Source organism: Procambarus clarkii, chromosome 64 (assembly GCF_040958095.1).
Source record: "Procambarus clarkii isolate CNS0578487 chromosome 64, FALCON_Pclarkii_2.0, whole genome shotgun sequence".
Taxonomy (NCBI): Eukaryota; Metazoa; Arthropoda; class Malacostraca; order Decapoda; family Cambaridae; genus Procambarus; species Procambarus clarkii.
In genome coordinates, this window is record NC_091213.1 from 1,150,778 (window position 1) to 1,163,010 (window position 12,233).

Below are 12,233 nucleotides of genomic sequence, written 5' to 3' on the forward strand. Positions count from 1 at the left end.
TGTATGTATTTTATGAGCATTTTGTGTCCAAAAATATCAATCACACTTGTAAAGAGATTTTGTAAAAATCTGTGAATATGACACCTGCTTTTTGCTCGTCTTCCGTGGCACCTGAGACCATGTCATAGTGGTCTAGCAACTGTGAGAGGCAGGAGCGCCTTGTTCTGAACCTGTGTTGTCCAGGGTTATGTAGATGCTGTCATTCCATGTGTTTTGCGACCTTATTTCTTGTGAGAGATGCCTCTCTCATAGCACAAGCGCATGTTGTAAGGGCTGCTTGCAGATCTGCTTGCTGGGCACAACGTCCTTAGTTCGCATCTAATGTGTCAAGTTTGGAGTTACAGATTTGTCTTGCAAAGAGAACTCCAAAGATGTTGTCAGTGTCGACCAAGGTCGACTGGTTGAGGTGCAATCGAGTTTGCAGAGGTGTTTGCAAGAGGTGAGGTACTCAGGACTATATGGCGTATTTTGCAATGTAATGTGGTAGTGGGGAAGCAGAGAGAGATTTCGAGCCCGCCAAAACCGTTGTCCAGCTAACCGTGACTCCTCCCTTCGTCTCTTGAGACAATGTCGCCCCTGGTGGGACGCCGTTAAACTAAAGATGACGCGAATACCTAGAACAGGCGCACGCACCAATCACAGGCACTTAAGGACAAGGCCTAGGTAGCCTGGTGCTGCTCCAGGTCATCTGGAGCCACAGAAAACGGTATTCGGTGCTGAAGATCTAAAGGGGAGAGATGCTGCCTCACAGAACTCGGAGACAGCCAATCTTCACCTAAGTCTGTAGTAATTAAAAGTAACTTTTGCATCTGTAGTACGCCAGAGCCGAATCAATGGTGATTGCAGGTGCGATTGAATTAACATCAAAACAAGGATTTACTGCGTTACCAGTATGGAGAATAACAAAGTATAACAAACTGCGTTACCAGTATGGAGAATGGAAACGCCGGCACAAGTGCTGTATGCACTGTGACAGTGTGGAAAGACCTGTTCTTGCTTTAGATGCAGCTACTCGGAACAAAAAGTTCCAAGTAGCACGGGCTATGGTGAACCCGTATTGGAGGCTCTTTGGAGCCATTATCTGTATCAATAGCTGATACTGGAAACCTGGGGATGAATGGGGTCTTCATTGTTGATTTCAGCTTCGGAGGGCTGGCTGGAGTGTGTTGAGATCGACCTCGTGGTCGTCCTGGTGGTAGTCTCCGGAGTGGTAGTGGAGGCAGTGTCCAGGGCGCCTTGTGTCCAGACTTGTGTCCAGGGCAATGATGGGGTCCAGGCCGTCGGCTAGGAACAGCGCGTTGAGTTCCTTGACGAGTCGTTGATTGTGTGGTCCGGCAAGCCTCCCCGCTAGTTGAATAAGCCCAGGGATAATGCCTGCACGTGACGCAAGGGTCTGTGAGGGTGATGGCTGGTCCTTAGGTCCCCAGTGTGGCGGCCGGGTGATCTGTTGCGAGGGAAGGACCTTGTGGAGCCCCGTGTTATAGAGGACCTGTGAGGTGGGCCTCAATAACAAGGCTGGAGTCTATTGTGTAGGGATTCCCGTGAACCAGTGTCATGTTTAACGACTCATAAGACTCAGTGTCAAGGCAAGTGACTGCCAGTGCAGCTGTGATGCATCGTTAATGATACAAGTGTTGTGAAGTTTCGCCTTAGAGCTGTGGGTTGGTCTTGTGAGAGGGTCGCAGTATCGAGGTCGAGGTGAATAGCACTCGTCCCAGTGGCGTGTAGGGTAGTGTGTACTCACCTAGTTGTGCTTGTGGGGGTTGAGTTCTGGCTCTTTGGTCCCGCCTCTCAACCGTCAATCAACTGGTGTACAGGTTCCTGAGCCTACTGGGCTCTATCATATCTACACTTGAAACTGTGTAGGGAGTCAGCCTGGTTGATACCTGGTTGATGGGGTTCTGGGAATTCTCCGAGGCCAGGCTTGACTTGTGAGAGTTTGGTCCACCAGGCTGTTGCTTGGAGCGGCCCGCAGGCCCACATACCCACCACAGCCCGGTTGGTCCGGCACTCCTTGGAGGAATAAATCTAGTTTCCTCTTGAAGATGTCCACGGTTGTTCCGGCAATATTTCTTATGCGTGATGGGAGGACGTTGAACAACCGCGGACCTCTGATGTTTATACAGTGTTCTCTGATTGTGCCTATGGCACCTCTGCTCTTCACTGGTTCTATTCTGCATTTTCTTCCATAAAGTTCACTCCAGTACGTTGTTATTTTACTGTGTAGATTTGGTACTTGACCCTCCAGTGTCTTCCAGGTGTATATTATTTGATATCTCTCTCGTCTTCTTTCTAGTGAGTACATTTGGAGAGCTTTGAGACGATCCCAATAATTTAGGTGCTTTATCGCGTCTATGCGTGCCGTACATGTTCTCTGTATTCCCTCTATTTCAGCAATCTCTCCTGCTCTGAAGGGGGAAGTGAGTACTGAGCAGTACTCAAGATGGGACAACACAAGTGACTTGAAGAGTACAACCATTGTGATGGGATCCCTGGATTTGAAAGTTCTCGTAATCCATCTTATCATTTTTCTGGCTGTCGCAATATTTGCTTGGTTATGCTCCTTAAACGTTAGGTCGTCAGACATTATTCCCAAATCCTTTACATGCTGTTTTCCTACTATGGGTACATTTGATTGTGTTTTGTACTCTGTATTATGTTTAAGGTCCTCATTTTTACCGTACCTGAGTACTTGGAATTTATCACTGTTAAACATCATGTTATTTTCTGGTGTCCAGTCGAAAACTTTATTAATATCAGCTTGAAGTTTTTCAGTGTCCTCAGCAGAGGTAATTTTCATACTGATTTTTGTGTCATCTGCAAAGGATGATACGAAGCTGTGACTTGTATTTTTGTCTATATCTGATATGAGAATAAGGAAAAGCAGCGGTGCAAGGACTGTACCCTGAGGTACAGAGCTTTTAACTGCACTTGGACTAGATTATATATGGTTGACCGTTACTCGCTGAGTCCTGTTTGACAGAAAACTGAGTATCCAGCGTCCTACTTTACCGGTTATTCCCATTGACTTCATTTTGTGTGCTATCACGCCATGGTCACATTTATCGAAAGCCTTTGCGAAGTCCGTGTATATCACATCAGCATTCTGTTTTTCTTCTAATGCCTCAGTGACTTTATCGTAGTGCTCAAGTAGCTGTGAGAGGCACGATCTTCCCGCTAGAAATCTATGTTGGCCTGGGTTGTGAAGGTCATTGGTCTCCATGAAATTGGTGACCTGACTCCTAATCACTCTCTCAAATACTTTTATGATGTGCGATGTTAGTGCAACTGGTCTATAATTCTTTGCCAATGCTTTGCTCCCTCCCTTGTGTAGAGGGGCTAAGTCTGCTACTTTAAGTGCATCTCGTATCTCCCCCGTGTCCAAGCTCTTCCTCCACACTATGCTGAGTGCCTGTGCTACCGGCACTTTGCATTTCTTTATAAATATTGAATTCCATGAGTCTGGACCTGGGGCCGAGTGCATGGGCATGTTTTCAATTTCTCTTTCAAAATTTAGTGCGCTCGTGTTGATATCAGTTATATTTACAGGAGTTTGAATATCCCGCATAAAGAAATTGTCTGGATCTTCCACTTTCATGTTGTTTATTGGAGTGCTAAACATGTCCTCATACTGCTTTTTTACGATTTCACTAATTTCTTTGTCATCCTCCGTGTATGAACCTTCACTTGTACGAATAGGTCCAATACTGGCAGTGGTTTTTGCTTTTGATTTCGCATATGTGAAGAAATATTTTGGATTTTTCTTTATTTCCTGAATTGCTTTCTGTTCTAACTGCCTTTCTTCAGTTTCATATGAGTGTTTCAATTTCCGCTCGATTTCTTCAATCTCCCTATTTAAATTATTCCTTCTTTGACGGGAAATTCGTGTCTGCATAAGCAGTTCCGTTATTTTTTTCCTGCGTTTATAGTGTCGTCTGCGTTCTCTTTCTATGTTGGATCTCTTTCTGACTTTCCTCAAAGGAACATGTTTCAGACAGACTTGATACGCTTCCGAAGTCAGTTTTTCTATTCCTTCTGTAGGACTTGTATTACTTAGAACAGTTTCCTATGGAATGTTTATAAGTTCCCTATTTATTATCTCCCAGTCTATCCTTTTATTATTAAATTTGAATTTACTGAATAACCCCTCTCGCTTTATCAACGTTTTAGGTCTATTCTGAGTATTGATGGTCGTTTGCACTTCAATGAGCTTGTGATCTGAGTATGTGGTATCTGATATCGTAGTCTCTGATAATGTCTTCATTGTTCGTAAAGACCAGATCTAAAATATTTTCATTTCTCGTTGGCTCCGATATCTGTTGATTGAGTGAAAATTTGTCACAGAATCTAAGTAGTTCTCTAATCTGTGGTTGGTTAGGTCCTGATAGATTTCCTGGTGTAATATTATTGTTTGCTATTTTCCACCTGAGACTAGGCAAGTTGAAGTCACCTAGGAAGATAATATCAGGTATCGGGTTCTCCAAATTATCAAGGCTATTCTCTATTTTGTTTATCTGTTCTGTGAATTCCTCAGCCATTGCATCTGGCGGTTTGTATATTAGAATAATCACAATTTATTTTCTCTATTTTTAATCCCAGTACCTCTACCACCTCATTTGTAACGTTTAGGAGCTCCGAGCATACAAGGTCTTCCCTAATATACAGACCCACTCCTCCATGTGACCTAATTTTCCTATCACACCTGTATAGGTTATATCCTGGAATCCAGATCTCACTGTCCAACAATTCCCCTGCATGGGTTTCTGTGAAAGCTCCAAATACTGCATTTGACTCCGCGAGGAGGCCATTTATGAACTGTACTTTGTTGTTTGTTCTTGTTTTCAGTCCTTGTATGTTGGCAAAGATGAATGAGGTTACTCTATTAGTGATAGTTTGAATGGGAGACTTTTTCGGCAAGCCCATTATGCGTGGACATAATGAGTTTGTTCTGACCAGTACTGATTGTTGTAGGGCAGTTGTCTGTCGTAGTTGTAGTTCCCTTTCGGTGTGTAATTGTATCTGTAATTCTGGAATGCAAGTGGATCTGGCATCCAGTTCCATACACTCTCCATGCTCCTCCTTTTGAATTCTCTTTCGGTCTGGTATAAAAAATTTATAGTTCCCTCCAAATTCATTATCCTGCTTGCCACTCCTTATCTAGCGTTCCGTGCCTTCACCACATCACTTCCTAATGCATTTGTCAACCACTTTGACACTAAAAAAGTTCTTTCTAATATCTCTGTGGCTCATTTGGGCACTCAGTTTCCACCTCTGTCCCCTAGTGCGTGTGCCCCTTGAGTTAAATAGCCTGTCTTTATCTACCCTATCGATTGCCTTGAGAATCTTGAATGTGGTGATCATGTCCCCCCTAACTACTCTGTCTTCCAACGAAGTGAGGTTTATTCCCGTAGTCTCTCCTCGTAGCTCATACCTCTCAGCTCGGGTACTAGTCTGGTGGCAAACCTTTGAACCTTTTCCAGTTTAGTCTTATGCTTGACTAGATATGGACTCCATGCTAGAGCTGCATACTCCAGGATTGGTCTGACATATGTGGTATATAATGTTCTGAAAGATTCCTTACACAAATTTCTAAAGGCCGTTCTTATGTTAGCCAACCTGGCATATGCCGCTGATGTTATCCACTTGATATGAGCTTCAGGGGACAGGTCTGGCGTGATGTCAACCCCCAGGTCTTTCTCTCTCTCTGACTCTTGAAGTATTTCATCTCCCAAATGATACCTTGTATCTGGTCTCCTGCTCCCTACACCTATCTTCATTACATTACATTTGCTTGGGTTAAACTCTAACAACCATTTGTTCGACCATTCCTGCAGCTTGTCCAGGTCTTCTTGAAGCCTCAAGCTGTCCTCCTCTGTTTTAATCCTTCTCATAATTTTGGCGTCGTCAGCAAACATTGAGAGGAACGAGTCTATACCCTTTGGGAGATCATTTACGTATATCAGAAACAGGATAGGTCCGAGTACAGAGCCCTGTGGGACTCCTCTTGTGACTTCACGCCAATCGGAGGTCTCACCCCTCACTGTAACTCTCTGCTTCCTATTGCTTAGGTATTCCCTTATCCACTAGAGTACTTTACCAGTTACTAAAGCCTTTTTCTCCAACTTATGCAAAAGTCTCTTATGGGGACGTTGTCAAAAGCTTTTTGACTTAAAACCGTGGAGTTTTGCTGGGTTCCCAGCCGTTGTTGTTGTTGTTTTAGATTTTGGTACTCTGAATGCAATGTCCATGTAGCACGGTCTACGGTGAGCCCGTAATTGAGTTCGGTTATTTGCGATAACCATGTTACTGTAATATTTGGGTCAAAGTTTTAAATGGAGGTGGGGTTTCCTACTTTTTCCCTGTTTCTTTTTCGCTTCTGTTTTAGTGCACTGGTTTTAGTCTTGTTTTAATAACATTATTTTGGTGGCGGATGTAGGGGCACAGTGTTCACTAGTAAGTCCCATTCTTCAACAGCTTTTCTAATCATTGTAGTCGCGGTGGAATGTGCCTCTAATGCAGCTGCTGTCGTTGGATTAATGTTGAGTTTGATGCGCTGGGCTTCAGTAGCTTCACATTCCAGTAAGTAGTGCAACAGTGGCGCCTCTGCTTCTGTTCCACAGATATGACACTCTTTAACTATTGGGTTCATTACCTCCCAGCAGCACTTGTAACCAAGTCTGAGTCTGTGTATGGCTACTGCAATGTCTCTGGATATCTTTTTGTCAGGCTTGAAATAGTAGTTCCCAGTGGCTTGTTCCTACCACATCGCAGTGGATCTTCCTTCCGCTACTTTGGCTCTGTGGCGACTTTTGATAGTTGGGAGTATTTACTTCTTGATTTTACTTTCTTGAGTATTTACTTCCTGCCACGTATTTTACGTGGCAGTTTTTTGCTAGTGAGTGTCTTTTCATTACCATCTATGCCAATGTGACTTGGTATCCAATGTAGGGTGATTGACGGCCCTAGATTGTTTGCTTCTTTTCCTGTATGTTGAATTTCTGTGAAGAGTTGCATATTATCTCTGTGCTGACTGGATAACAATGGGGTCCCAGCCATATTGGTGTCTCTTCAAATGAGCATGTGGACGCTGCCGCTAAGGAAGCTATCTGCACTTGTCCCATCTCACGTAAAGGTATTCCTTATTCCGACTTTTACCCAGTTATTCATTTCTCCAGTCTTGCCTGTTGGCAATGTTGTTGGTCTTCTGTTATTGGTAACAGACTGCGTGCTCTTAAGAGTAATGTGGGACGTCCCTGTGGTCTTCCTCCTACCACCGTAACCGGCGGTGGGAAACGGCTCTGGCGAAGTTACGTATTGCCCATACACACTTAACTCACGGACACTTAATGGAGCGCCGCTCTGCTCCTTATTGTCCAAACTGCATTGTCCCTCGTACAGTCGTGCATATCCTTGTTTAATGTCCTGACTTCCAGGACGAGCGTGTGTCTTGCTTTCCAACCGTCCTTCGCGGTGTCTTGTCCCTTGATAGAATTCTTGGTGAATCGGATACTTTTGATATCATTTGCCTTTTGCGTTTCTGTTCTAATATTGGCATCCTTAGTGATATTTAGCGTCCTCTGATTATTCCACACATTTGATGGTGCTACATAGCCTTCCCAGCTAGGTGCCTTCTTTTTGGTAATTACTTACTTTCTGACAATCCAAGAAAATGCAGTCTGTCCTCTCTTCTCTTTCTTACTTAGTACTTCTTGCTTGGTAATATAATTCTTTTAAACTTGTGAGGCACAATTTGTCATCCCTGATCCTATGCTGGTGGTGTGTTATAAAGTCCCTTCTTTCCAGATGTGCTACAAACCTTTTTCTCAAGATCTCTATATATATCATCTCTATACTATATCATCTTGCATAGTATACAAGTTATGGACACTGGCCTGTAATTTCAGGCCTCCTGTCTGTCACACTTTTTGTATATTAGAACTATGTTTGGTGTTTTCCAACTTTGTGGTAGGTCCCCTGTTTTTAGTAACTTATTATACACCATAGAGCATGCAAAGTGCTGAATGTTAAAACAGGGGTACAGAAGCCCCCCCCCCCCACCTCTTAGCATTCACGGTGAGATTCCATGAGGCCCAACAGCTTTAGCCACGTCTGGATCAGAGCAGATACACCCTAACCTCATCTCTGGTCATTTCAATACCTTTCAAGTATGCTTGGTTTATTACCACTCCTCTTAGTGCAGGGACTTCTCCTTGCAATACGGAAGGGGAACTATGATGATTAAAACATTTCTAATAGGAACATCATGGGAACATCATTGTGAAGACTCTTGGAATCTCTTGTCGAGTTCTTTACATAATTCTTTGACATTCTCTGTGTAACCATCCTTTCCCCTTCTCAGTTGCATCACCTCTTCTTTCACCGTCATTTTCCTCGTGATGTGGCTGTACAACAATTTTCGTTCTATCTTGGCTTCATTTGCTTTGTGATTTTCAAACTGCCTCTCTGCTTCTCTCATCACACTGATGTACCCATTTCTGGCTCTCTGGTCTCCTGATATTCATGTAGTGTCTCCATGTCCTTGTGCTTAGCTGCCTTGCTTCCTTACATGCCTGACTGAACCACGGATTCCACTTTTGCTTTTCTTTTCTTTTTTTCTGTACCAGGATAAACCTGTTTTCTGCCTCATGACACTTCTGGGTGATGTAGTCCACACTTTTCACCGAGTTCTGTCTCCCATGATGTTCCTATTAGAAATGTTTTAATCATCATAGTTCCCCTTCCGTATTCCAGCCTTTAGCTTTCCGGTTCTTTTCTTAGGGAGGTTATTTCTACTTCCACCAGATACTCAAATATTGCTACACTGTGGTCACTCATTCCTAGTGGGGGGGGGGGGTTCTAATTTGGCTTCCTTTATGTCTGACTAGTTCAGGGCGAATATCAGAGCCAGTCTGACTGGTTCATCATTTCCTCTAATACTTGTAGGTTCCTTGACATGTTGGCTTAGAAAGTTTATTGTTGTCACGTCTAATATTTAAGCTCTCCGTGTGTCTGTCCCTCCATGTGGTTCTTTGTTTTCTCACTCTCTCTCTCCATAGTTGAAGTCACTCATGATTAACAGTTTAGATTTCTTCCTGCAGGCAATAGAAGCTGCTTTCTTTATTATGTTATTGGCTACCATGTTATTCCTGTCATACTTCTGCCTGGATCATCTGTCATTTAATAGCGGAAGGGGGGGTATATATAACTACTGCTATTATTAATATTATTAGCTATTATCTGCTATTACTACCTACCATTACAATAGTGCCTGCTATGTAGTCTCTGAAATCTTCACAGCCTGGAATGTCCATCACTTCAAAACTCCAGTCCTTCTTTATCAGAAGCCCCACTCCTCCCCCTCCTCCTCCTCCTCCTCCTCCTCCTCCTCCTCCTCCTCCTCCTCTTCCCTTAATATATAGTAGTCCTGTGTAAACCCTGCATTTCTTATGATGCCTGAAAGTTTTGTTTCTGCGAGTCTTATTACATCTCAGTTTCCTTCTAGTGTCCAACTTCCAATATTGTACTCGCCTAGTTGTGCTTGTGGGGGTTGAGCTTTGGCTCTTTGGTCCCGCCTCTCAACTGTCAATCAACTGGTGTACAGGTTCCTGAGCCTACTGGGCTCTATCATATCTACATTTGAAACTGTGTATGGAGTCAGCCTCCACCACATCACTGACTAATGCATCTGTTGATTACTCTGACACTGAAAAAATTATTTCTAATGTCTCTGTGCCTGATTTGGGTACAAATTTTCCACCTGTCCCACCTTGTTCATGTTCCACCCATGCTAAAGAGTTTTTCTTTGTCCGCCCTGTCAATTCTCCTGAGAATTTTGTAGGTGGTCATCATGTTTCTCCTTACTCTTCTGTTTTCCAGGGATGTGAGGTTCAGCTTCCTTAGCCATTCTTCATAACTCATACCTCTCAGTTCCAGAACTAGTCTGGTGGCATACCTCTAAATCTTCTCTAACTTTATCTTCTCTTTGTGTACTCACCTAGTTGTGCTTGCGGGGGTTGAGCTTTGGCTCTTTGGTCCCGCCTCTCAACCGTCAATCTACTGGTGTACAGGTTCCTGAGCCTATTGGGCTCTATCATATCTACATCTGAAACTGTGTATGGAGTCAGCCTCCACCACATCACTTCCTGGTGCATTCCATTTACTAACTACTCTGACACTGAAAAAGTTACTTCTAAATTATCTGTGGCTCATTTTTGGTACTCTGCTTCCACCTGTGTTCATTTGTGGGTGTACCACCCGTGTTAAATAATCCATCTTTGTCTATCCTGTCAATTTCCCAGAGGATTTTGTATGTGGTGATCTTATCTCCTGAAGCTCTTCTGTCTTCCAGCGACGTGAGGTGCATTTCACGCATCCTTTAATCGTAACTCATGCCTCTTAGTTCTGGGACTAGTCTAGTGGCATACCTCTGAACTTTTTCCAGCTTCGTCTTGTGTTTGACAAGGTACGGGCTCCATGCTGGGGCCGCATACTCCAGGATTGGTCTTACATATGTGGTATACAAGGTTCTAAAGGATTCCTTACACAGGTTTTTGAAAGCAGTTCTGATGATAGTCAGCCTCACATACGCCGCTGATGTTATTCTTTTGATGTGGGTTTCAGGAGACAGGTTTGGTGTGTGTGCGTGTGTGTATGTGTGTGTGTGGGGGGGGGGGGCTGGCAAGGAGTCCCGCCCGAGCCTTGGGTACCAACACCAGCTACTCTGTTATCCCAGAGAGCAAGTCACCGAGTCATTCAAGCAAACTATTAACTACAATTATATTAAAATGAATACAGTAGGCATGATGACCTGTAGTTTGTGCTCCATGAAGTCTGGGAGGGAAGGAGAGGTAATTATCAGGGTAAAGCTCCAAGCCATTAACCTATATAGCACTGGAAAGGGATCAGGATAAGGACTTGGGATGGGCCGGTAGGTAGTAATGGTGCTCAACCACTTGTGGACGGTCGGGGGATTGACCGCCGACCTGCATGAAGCGAGACCGTCGCTCTACTGTCCAGCCCAAGTGGTTGGAGTGTATATAACTATACTGTGGAGGAGACTGAACAAAGAGATCATAGGACCCCGCAGTCATACTCCAAGAACAGCTGTAAGAGGACCACTCCGGCACATGAAACAAAGTTAACCCGTCCTCTCTACTAATGTCTCTCATCTTGCACGTGTTGGTTTCCAACGTACAAATTACAAAGGACTATGAAAATGTGACGACTCTGAAAAAAAAACTTTTTCTATACATCAGTAGCTTACGTTAGGTGGGTAGCTTGGGTTGGTTCATTTCTGGTTAGGTTGGGACGGGTCTGTCTAATTACCACAAGCTTCACAAGCTTCACAAAGCTTCACAAGCTTCACAAAGCTTCACAAGCTTCACAAAGCTTCACAAGCTTCACAAAGCTTCACAAGCTTCACAAAGCTTCACAAGCTTCACAAAGCTTCACAAGCTTCACAAAGCTTCCTGGCAATACGTTAGTAATGAATAAATATGATATGTTAGGCTGACCTAACCTAACCTAACTTAACCAAACCAAACCTAACCTAACTGACGCTTGGATCGTCGACTTGATTTGGCGTCACCAGCTCTTTTCTTTCCGTCTAATATCTTTATAAAAAGACACTTTTTCAGATTAAAATTATGTTTTTTCGTGTTGTACATTCATCACCAACATTATAATGAGTAAATATATCACATTTATTCATTACTAAGGTATTGCCAGGAAGCTTTGTGAAGCTTGTGGAAGCTTGTGGTAATGAGACGGACCCCCGGGTTGGGACTTGGACTTGTGGTCGTTGTTTGAGAGGACAAGACCGGGCTGGTGGTGAGTGAGTGTTGGAGGCGAGGCACTAACCTTGATCTCGTTGAGGTTGAGGACCGGGAGGTACTGCTGGCGGGTGTAGGTCTTGCTCCAGTCTATGGGCAGGATGTTGCCGAAGTTGCCCGTGATCGTCCACCACATCCTGCGGGAGGCAAGGGACCACCTTAGTCTCCTCTATCACACACTTCCAACACTGTTTATGTGACGCAGACCTAAATCTGTATATCTGTGTGTTTATGTATGTAGGTTACATTACCATGTTTAAAGCACTACAATCACCTTGTGGTCGATTATTCAATAAATCCCTGATTTTATATGCTTAAGAGATCTCTCATCCTGTCCATGAAGGACAGATGTGTGTATGTGTACTCACCTAGTTGTGCTTGCGGGGGTTGAGCTCTGGCTCT

At 43.8% G+C, this 12,233-nt stretch overlaps 1 protein-coding gene across 4 annotated transcripts in view; it reads right to left on the reverse strand.

The window, feature by feature from the left end:
* LOC123768899 (fasciculation and elongation protein Unc-76) overlaps positions 1-12,233 on the reverse strand; it is a 184,627-nt gene that overhangs the window by 127,796 nt on the left and 44,598 nt on the right. For all 4 annotated transcript variants that reach the window (XR_011223623.1, XM_045759687.2, XM_045759683.2 and 1 more), the window contains one exon: positions 11,860-11,968. Coding sequence is in view for 3 of the 4 variants with exons in the window: in XM_045759687.2 (XP_045615643.2) it covers positions 11,860-11,968 (109 nt within the window). In the remaining variant the exon portion in view is untranslated. The remainder of the gene's footprint in view (positions 1-11,859; positions 11,969-12,233) is intronic.